This window comes from Prosopis cineraria, unplaced genomic scaffold (genome assembly GCF_029017545.1).
Source record: "Prosopis cineraria cultivar Desert tree isolate PC_DT_omini unplaced genomic scaffold, ASM2901754v1 PC1921, whole genome shotgun sequence".
NCBI classification, from domain to species: Eukaryota; Viridiplantae; Streptophyta; class Magnoliopsida; order Fabales; family Fabaceae; genus Prosopis; species Prosopis cineraria.
The window spans coordinates 6,343-16,192 of record NW_026557246.1 but is presented as its reverse complement, the minus strand read 5'-3'; the positions used below and the strand labels follow the sequence as shown (position 1 = coordinate 16,192).

The following is a 9,850-nucleotide window of genomic DNA, read 5'->3' as shown; positions in this document are numbered from 1 at the left end:
TGTCTCCCTTTAATAACTGAACGGCGTCGTTTTGGTGTAAATTAAATATGTATGCCCATCCTGATTTAGACCCGAAGGGCTACAAGCCAACTAAATATTTAGAGTAAGTGCATAATTTGATTAATATTACATCAATAAATGACAAAAATAGTATACAAAAGGCAATCAGGATTATAGCTTTAGCTAGTATATCAATGATTATGCAATGTGATGCACAGCTCATTATTTTTATGATACAACACATTTACAAATATGAACAGCTAGCATCGTGACATATATCAAAGAACGTCCTCGTCTTTTTTTTTCCCCGGTCAAGAAGAAGGTCCTCATCGAAAGAGCCGAAACATGAAAGATAAACTCAACATGCCCAATACAATGGTCATTTACATTTACATCTTACAAAGAATAAAATAATTTTTGTTTTTGCAAAGTAATCTACGCATACCTTGTCAAGTTTTGCATCAGCTCATATAACAAATATTAACACCAATTACCAAATAATGAATTTTAGTATTACGACTTGTCCGCAATCAAGACCAGCGGACTACAATAATATTGAACTGAAAAATTCCATGATTCGGTAAATAATTTATCAACGCAGACCACATTTTCTGTGACAAGATAAAAGGTGGGGCGGCCTTTGATCCTCTCACATGCACATCAACGAGGCTGCAAGGCTCCTAGTATATTTTTAAAAGCACCGTCATATTGCAAAAAGCCCATAAACCAGAATTCATAGTTGTCAACAGAGATGAGCTGTATATATTTCTCTGATGCCTTTAATCTGCTTGTTGATGGATTCACTGCTTTCAGCTGATGTAATGGAATGACCACCTATTTATTCACGAAAAGGAAACCATAAATCATATACTTGCAATGGAGAAGTTAACTATTAATGGCAAACGGCAACAGAACAATGTGTGCTTGCCGAGAACTTTGTTTCTAGAATAATTTATGAAGACCTGACCAAGTTGGACAAAAATTATTCACTGCCGGATCATAGTTTGAGAAGGAAACCAGAATTATCCAGAGCAATCTTTTGCGGGAAAAGTGTCAAGCATAAATTTCATACGGCTAAAAAAAAAATACAGCGCAATTGACATATACCAATAATACATTTCTAGTTGCGAAACCAGTAGCTCATTAATGCCAATTAAAGGAACATTCATATTTCAGTTGCTATTACAGTACAGAATTTTCAACAGATAGACAGCACAAGCTAACAACCCTCGGAAAATCTTAATCCTCCTCAACTACTTTGTAGTTTTAGCTCTCTAAATCTTCCACCTAAAAGATCAGAATAATCATGTACTATGAGAATAACTGAGCTTTTTAGTTTTAAGTTGTTTGTACTCAAATTATGAATTTGAAAGCCCAAGCTTAACTCAACTTAATCGACTTTAAAATAATTATAAAAAAAGAATATTTATAAAGCCTTAGTCATTAAATCAAGACGATCTACACCTTATCCATGATGAGTAACCATCATGGAGGAAGTACTTCCTAAATTCAAAGAAAGTGACAATCATATGATTTGAAGTGACAATCATGTGATTTGGGCACCAAGCCAGAATCATATATAAATAGAGTAGTCCTCTCTCAACAAGAAAAATCATCAGCATCAACAAGCTACCCGTCTCAGATTCCGCGTCTGCTACTTTTATTTTTTCTTTTATCATGTAATTTTAGTTTTTATTTTTCTATTGCATTGCCGGCATAGCCCGCCACCTCTTTTTTTAATTAATGTATCCCTGTTTTCCTGCATCTATATTACTTTTCTTCACTTTGCATTTTCACATCTAGGTGAACTGTGGTAAGGGAGCTCAAGTTTCCCACGTTTGATTAGCAATTAGGTTCTTTAATTCTTTTGAAATCCTGCGTCTCTGACATACTTCGCGACACCCCTTTTGCTTTTGCCAAACACAAGTAAATCTTCAATATCGAGGAATCTAAATCTAAAATAACAAAAGTTTTTTGCCTTTTCTAATGAGTGAACCATACAAGCCTGCTTAAAATGCAATGTTACCTAAAACCCTATTCAAGTTAAGTTAGAAATTACCACGTCTATAAGGGTTGGGTTAGTAAATAAGCAATGTTAACTGTAGTTATTCACAGGTCATATTATCAAATCAATTTGGTAATTTAGGAAGGATACGACAGATATTTAAAAGCGAAGGATCACAAAAATCATGAAACATTCAGCATACCTTATAATAACTCCAGTGAGTCTGCTCGCCCATTTTGTAAGAAAGAGGATTGTCACTGCAAAATGCCAATTTTTCTGTTGACAGATATAGAACACCCATCACTGGACCAGCCGAAGTGGACAGATAGCATGCATATGTTTTTAAAAGTTTCTCCTGCGGAACAGTCTGAAAAGTCTGTCCAAAGATGTTCTCATAGCCACCTTCTGCGAGAACTTTTGTTCCCTGAGCAATTCTCCCCACAGCTGCCTCAGCAAAACTGGGACCCGTTCTCACTGTTTCATAGAAAAATCAACATACACGTTAGGATTGCAAACGAACTGCTGAAAAGCGGTGAGCATTCAATCCAAATATCATAGATGAAGAACAGACGAGGTTTATCAGTAATGCTGCCAGCATGCAAATAAAATCAAGTTAATTATCATTATTGTGGATTCACTCACACCATGTACAATAGTCTTAAGAAAGCTGATATTTTTCACATACCCATTTCACAGTCTAACTTTCAACTTTCACATCTTACCATTTACCAGCACATTACACATCCAAAAGCTGTCGTTGCATTCTCTTCCCAGTTTTATCTTGTTTTTGACAAAATTGATCAATTATGCACCAAGGGGATAATGAGATTTAAAGCGAAAAGACCCATGGACGTTCTTAGTGCAAATATAACGAATGATCAGCATGCATAAAAAATTCCTGGAAATTGAACCGAAGAATGCCAGCAAAAGGAACAAAATAATAGGGATGAAGCATACAGTGCTGCCACATATTCCCAGCATAATCCTGAGACTTTTTGGTTGCCTCTGCCGCTTTCTTTCCCCATTTTCCTAGGACAACCTTCACTGACCCTAAAGTATCTGCAAATGAACAGAAACAGTAAGCCACTCTGAACAAACGCGAACTTGCAACTTGTATATGGACAAAAGAAGTCAGGGATACGAATACTAACTCTTGGCAGAAGAAGTGGGTGCCGGCGGGGAAGATACGTAAGGATGGAAATCCTTGGGCATGTTGGTAGCAGCGCCACCGGAAACCGGGAAGCAAGTATCGGTGGCGCTACGGACAGATCCTTGAGTAGCGGGCTGGGACGAGGCGACGTCGTCGGAGTGGAGTTTGGGATATGGAACGTGATCAGAGGAATGATAATGATGGAGCTGAGATTGGAGATGCGATTTTGAAGGCTCGGTATAGGGGAGTTGATCAGCTGATTCAACAGTCATATTTTGCGCCTTTAGGGATTACTCTGATTCGGAATTCAGATCCGGACCGCCGTCCGTGCGCGGACACGATGCTGAATTTTTCTGTGTCTGTGATTTGTGAATGCAAGGTGCAACGGTCTGGGAATATGCGGATCCCTTTTTTCCTCAGAGAAAGCAAGAACCGTTGCAAAATTTTGTTTTATTTTATATTTATTGACCAGCGTACGAGGTGGAGAGAGGCGGGATTCCAAGTTCAAATTCAGTAAACCCTCGAACGGGCTTTTGGATCTTGTTTTATCATTGCCCGTGATTATTCGGGCCTACCATGTGAATCTCAGTGAACCTGAGCCCAATACCAAAACTAATTTTGAGTATCCTTAAAATCCATGTTTGACCTTGTATTCATTCACTTCAATTTTTGTGAGATTACACAGAAAACAAAATGCTAATCCTCCAATGACCAAACAATTGGATTTCTCGAGAATATACTCCGTAGTGATGCGGCACTCGAACAATTTTCGAGCATATTTGGTTTCAGTAAAAATGTACTTGGATGAATATTTTAATATGTTAGATCTCTAAAACTATCATGATCAGATAGACATATTGTCCTATGTACTATTGATATTGATATAATGATTATTTTTGAAGAAATAATTAAATAAATACTGTGCGAATAATGTGGGTCGAAATGAATGGTGGCAGCAACAATAACAAGAAATTGACAATGAGAATAGTGTTGTCCGAAGTCATCCAAGACGATAGAAAAAAGAAAGGTTGGGAGTGGAAGGGGATATGATAAGCCCCCACAGGAATTGATAGATTCTTATCCGTTGCTACATTTTTCAAGTGAAATTTTAGTGCCGTAATAGCTGACAAATAAGCTGGGCCCGTATGCCCTAAAATCATGGGGCTGCATCTCACTAACCATGGAGGATACCTTTAATCCATAGATCTGATTTTCCGCTCCCCAAACTTCACCTCACCATCATGCCCAACCTTGCACCTACTATATGGTATCACATGTGTGTAATTCTAACCCACTTCCATTTCTTCCTACATTTGTAAAAGCAATCAATCGAGATCATCCGACATGCGCACTCAGCCTGCCTCCACCAGTTCAACTCAGTTGGCTCTACGCTTCCTCCATTTCGGGACTTGAATTTGTCTGGTTTTCCTTCTCAGCTTTTACCACTCTAGCGTTCAAGAAGCTAGCTTCTGTCATATATAGCTTGAGAGATGAAGGCCTAGCTAGTCTATGCCCAAAAGCATGTCAATTTTTATATGTATGGCTTCCATTTTTGCTTTTTTCTCCCTTTCCAAAGTTCCATGACTTTACCCCTCACGCGGCATCAGCCATTAAAGGCCCTTAGTGAGTGGGGATCAAATCATAAAGAGAAGCCTCTTTTTCACATAAATAAATGACCGCCCTGATGGAATCGCCGCCTTACACAGGAATTTTCAAAAGCTCCTAACAAGCATCTAAAATTAGACAGCTTTTGTGCATTGTGCAACTCCCATCTACTGCTCATGTGGTCGAGGCCAATGATCTGTTTAGTAAGTGGCCTCACTGGGAAGGTTCCCAGGAAAAATAGAAGGAGAAACTGAACAGTCATAAATTCAATGGCAGTGGCACAGAACAATGCTTGATATGTTGCTGAACAGATCAAACCTGAGAACAGACTATAAAGAATGGCGATGAATGGTGGATGTTGAAGGGTTTTTACTTTCGTATGCATAAATCTGAATATAATTGTCCGGGTTAGATGGATTTTCAATTATTTTCTCTTCAATGATTGGGATATTTTTTTTTTTTTAACTTGGCAAAGATGACAGAAAGATTATAATTTTTGAGTCAGCCAAATAAACAACAATTTGTTGTGTGTGTGTCAAAAATTTCACATTAACTAAATGAAGGACTCTCTTAGTGTATAAATACTAAGAAATAAAGCGGGTTAATAAAATGGACTTAAAAAAAAAGTGGACTCACGTGTACGAAATAGGCCAACTCAGGATAATTATAGTTGGAATCAGCGGATTGCCTCCCTGTGCGTGAATTCAAGAAGCAATAAGTTTTTTTTTTCTGGATTATTTTTTCTAAATAAAGTTGTTCATTTGAGTTCGTTTTTAATTTCTACTGTCATGGTTTCTTACTACTATTCCGGACATGATTCAAACAGCTCGTCATTCATCTCTATAGCACCGGTGCCGCCAACACAATTTTTGCAGCAAGGCATGTAGCTGTCTCGCCCCAGGTCGGTGGCCTGTTAAAATCTGAAATTTACGTGACATAAAAATTAGAGCAAGAGAGAGAGAAGTACTCACTAGTTTCGTACTTTTGTTTGTCTTTTTGTTTGTCTGTTTTGTTTTTTGTTTTTTTTTTTTTTTTTACGTTGTTCTTGAAAAGAGTTAACTAAGTTATTTAATGTGATTATACGGTCCAAGAAAATGCCTGATGAGTGGAGGAGAAGTACATTAATTCCTATTTATAAAAATAAAGGAGATATTCAGAATTGTACTAACTATAGAGGGATTAAACTCATGAGCCACACAATGAAATTGTGGGAGAAAGTAATTGAGCACAGGTTGAGATTGGAGACAAGTATTTCTGAGAATCAATTTGGTTTTATGCCAGGTAGATCAACTACAGAGGCGATTTATCTACTAAGGGGATTAATGGAAAAGTATCGTTGTAAAGATAAAGATCTACACATGGTTTTTATTGATTTGGAAAAAGCTTATGACCGTATACCAAGAGAAGTGCTTTGGAAAGCGTTGGAAAAAAAGGGAGTACGGATTGCTTATATTAAAGCCATACAAGATATGTATGAGGGGGTAAAAACTAGTATAAGAACGCCTAGTGGTCAAACAAAGGATTTCCTATAAAGATTGGGCTACATCAGGGATCATCTCTGAGTCCTTATTTGTTCAACTTGATTTTAAATGTTTTGACGGAACATATTCAAGAGGAAATCCCGAAATGTATGCTCTTCGCGGATGATATAGTTCTTATAGCAGAGACAAGAGAAGAGGTTAATTGCAAACTTGAGTTATGGAGGAGGACATTGGAGTCGAAAGGTTTTCGTCTGAGTAGAAGTAAGACGGAATATTTATATTGTAAATTTGATAAAGGACTATTCGAAAATAATTTGGAAGTGAAATTGGGAGATCAAATTATACCTCAAGTGGAAAAGTTTAGATATTTGGGAGCCATTATCCAAAATGATGGCGAAATCAGTGGAGATATTTCACATAGAATTCAAGCTGGGTGGTTTAATTGGAGAAAAGCTAAAGGAGTTATTTGTGACCGTAAGGTGCCTAATAAACTTAAAGGAAAGTTTTATCGTACTGCTATCAGACCGGCAATGTTATATAGTAGTGAATGCTGGGCTCTAACGGGACAGCAAGAGCATAAAGTTGGAGTAGCAGAGATGAGAATGTTACGATGGATGTGCGGACATACACGTAAAGATAAAATTCGAAATGAGCACATACGTGAAAAAGTGAGGGTGGCACCTATTGAGGAAAAAATGGTAGAAAATCGGTTGAGATGGTTTGGGCATGTACAAAGAAGACCAAGGGAGGCACCAGTGAGAAGAGTGGAACATATAACTTTGAGTCCGATTAAGAGAGGTAGAGGAAGGCCTAAGAGAACACTCTTGGAAGTTGTTGAACGTGATCTCTTAATTAATAATATTTCTAAAAGCTTAATAAATGATAGAGCACAATGGCGTCTTGCAATCCATGTAGCCGACCCCACCTAGTGGGATAAAGGCTTGTTGTTGTTGTTGTTGTTTGTTGTTGTTGTTCTTGAAAAGAAGTTTGCTTGGTTCAAGGATGGGAACGGCATTTTAGTTAAAACTTAGAGCCCCAAAAAGATTCTGAAATTAAATGCCCATGCGGGAATCTCGAATCTTTCCCTCCCGCCTCTTTTCCCTTTGATTCATCATTTTTCCTTATCCCTGGCATCGTGCTATATCGATCCTCCATAGAAGACTGGGGAAGAGAAGAGCTGTTCATTCTCTCTATTACCATCCAGATTGATTTTGTTCCAGTTTAAAACATTGACGTATTCAAGTCTTTCAATTGTGGAGTTTATCACAAATTGAGTTCAAGTTAATTTTGAGACCGGCTGGTTAATAACTTGTGTCTAGAGATGGTGCTTTTGTTGGCTGGAATGAAATATAATCCCGTTGTTATTCCAGCCAAAAAAAAAAAAACAAGTGCAAAGAGAAGCAATTTATGCAGCGAGTTTGGTGAATCCTAGGAAATGCCATTCACATATGTGGAATATCGTCCCATACTTGTTGAACTCTGTTCTTCAAAGTAAAATGTTATCATCTGATAAATAAAGCATCAAGCAGAAAAGTTTTTCACTTAAATCAAGTGGCATCGTGGCATGGGACGACCAAAAAAGAGATAAAGTAAAGAATGAAAAGGGGTAAACAGCAAGTTTAAGTTAAATTATGTTGTTGGAAGTCTTGAGGTGCTTGAATTCGCTAAAAACACCGGCGGAGGGGAATAGCACGGAGCGAGAGATAAGTGTGACGCTCAGATTTTTAGAAACATGATAGCTGTAAGAAAATATGTAAATGAAAACCGAAGAGCAGTCATAAGAAGACAATATGGACCCATGGGAAATTTGCAAATCTAAAGAACACAGGATAATATTGAAATATTTGGCCTGTATCTCTCTTTTTTTGTTGGCGATTTTTAAAAAAGCGGGTCATGATTTATCGTGATGCAATCCGTCGTTTTTGGGAACAGGAAGCAAATAGGGATACATAGCCATCTGTCCAGCAAACATGGCTTTCACTTCACATGGCTTGTCCTCAGCCACCGTCGTCTTCATCCTCGCCTATCCCTCACTCCTCCCCTTTTCCTTTCTTTCTTTTTAGTCTCTCTCTCTCTCTCTCTCTCTCTCTCTCTCTCTCACGCGGGGAGAGCGGTGAAGCTGCATGCAACGCAAGAAGCGGAGCTTATTCCATGGTTGAGTTATGAGCCTTGTTTGCTCGTCAAATCATTTCATTCAGCGCGATCTAATCTTTTATCACGGTTTTGACCTGTACAGTTTATCCATGTCGCTGAAACTACTCAATTTCTGAGTCATGCAATTTCTGATGATCTCCGTGCACATATATTAATAATTTTCACCAGGAACAGCCATAAAAAACTTATCCCACGATCTCAGGTTCCATAAAACCTGTCCCTGCAGATAAGAAAGAAATCAGCCCCGTTCAGTACTTTTCATGCAGCAGGGATGATTTTTAGAAACTGCTTTGAAAAATTTCTTCCTGGTATCAATCCCTTGGCCAGCACACACAATAAAAAAAAAAAGAACAGAAGAGAAGATGATATGAAAGTTGCCTACTCCTTCGTGCTATATTTGAATTCAGGTGACTATAACAACTTTACACTAGGCAATTTTCTCAGAAACAAAGAAAGTATCCTTTGAGATCGTGAAGGTATCTCGGTCACTTTTAAGTGGCCCGTTCCTAAATAATTTTGCCAAGTGTCGCGTTTACTGTTGTCTAATGAATTCGCCCCGTGGTAAAAGGCCCATTAGCGGTCCATAACAAATCTGCAAAGTTACCGATATTATTGTTTATCATGAGTTCAGTCTCATCAATCATAATTTCATATTATAAAATTTGACTCGTCATTCTCTACAAAACTTATAATTTAGACTTCTTTCCAAATTAATGGACAAATAAATCATTTGTATGAAAAGAAAGGGGCGCCCGGTGGGGGGGGTGTAAAACAGACTTAAAAAAAGACAAAAGCAATGCAACAGGCTTCGTATTAAGTTAGACATGTTTGGAAGACTTCTTTTTTTTCTTGAATAAACAAAAAGAAAGCCAAGTGTCACGGGCTGTCTTTCAACCCGAGCAGCATTTAGACACTCTTCACTGAAATATGTTAAGTAAGCTTAATTTGTAAAAAAAAAATATATATACTTGGCTAAGTTGAAAAAAGGAAAAGTTTGAGAGCAAAGGATAGTTGAGAGAGCTTAGGGAATGTAAGACTTGTGTTGCTTGAGAACCCAAGGATGGTTACAAATAAGGAGGGAGGTGGTATTTATAGGCCTCCTCTTAAATCTAGAACATTTTCACCTCCTTAATAGACAATGAAGATTGAATTGATCCTGTGACTATAATTGATTCTATAGAATTCTTTTCTAAATATTTACAACAAATATCTAGATATTTATATGAAAATATCTAGAAATAACATTAAAATATTGAGGTTAGTGTTGTGTAAACTTCTCTATAATGTTCTTGCACACTTTAGTTCTCTTAAGTTTAACCGGGGTCATCTAAAAGATTTTGGAACATTTTAAACCACCTTAACCTCACAAAAAATCACTAATCATGACATTCTCCTCCACTTAATTTTGCGACGTCCTCATCGCACCTTCCTCCTTATAGTATTGGATTTGGTCAG

The 9,850-nt window shown here is 37.6% G+C and overlaps 1 protein-coding gene across 1 annotated transcript; it reads right to left on the bottom strand.

Moving 5' to 3' along the window:
• Nucleotides 1-353: 353 nt before the first annotated feature.
• Nucleotides 354-3,565, bottom strand: LOC129301146 (GEM-like protein 1). Its single transcript, XM_054939718.1, has 4 exons — nucleotides 3,157-3,565; nucleotides 2,963-3,064; nucleotides 2,208-2,479; nucleotides 354-834 (listed from the first exon to the last, which is right to left on the bottom strand). The coding sequence occupies exons 1-4, from the start codon at nucleotides 3,425-3,427 to the stop codon at nucleotides 661-663; spliced, it is 819 nt and encodes a 272-aa protein (XP_054795693.1). The 5' UTR covers nucleotides 3,428-3,565; the 3' UTR covers nucleotides 354-660.
• Nucleotides 3,566-9,850: the final 6,285 nt, after the last annotated feature.

Bases quoted from the DNA above. Each gene is read 5' to 3' on its own strand.
- LOC129301146 (XM_054939718.1), bottom strand. From the start codon at position 3,427: ATGACTGTTGAATCAGCTGATCAACTCCCCTATACCGAGCCTTCAAAA. The intron at 2,480-2,962 runs GTATGCTTCATC...TCTATGAAACAG, and splicing joins TGGGAATATGTGGCAGCACT to TGAGAACGGGTCCCAGTTTT. The intron at 835-2,207 runs GTATGCTGAATG...GTGAATAAATAG, and splicing joins CTCACTGGAGTTATTATAAG to GTGGTCATTCCATTACATCA.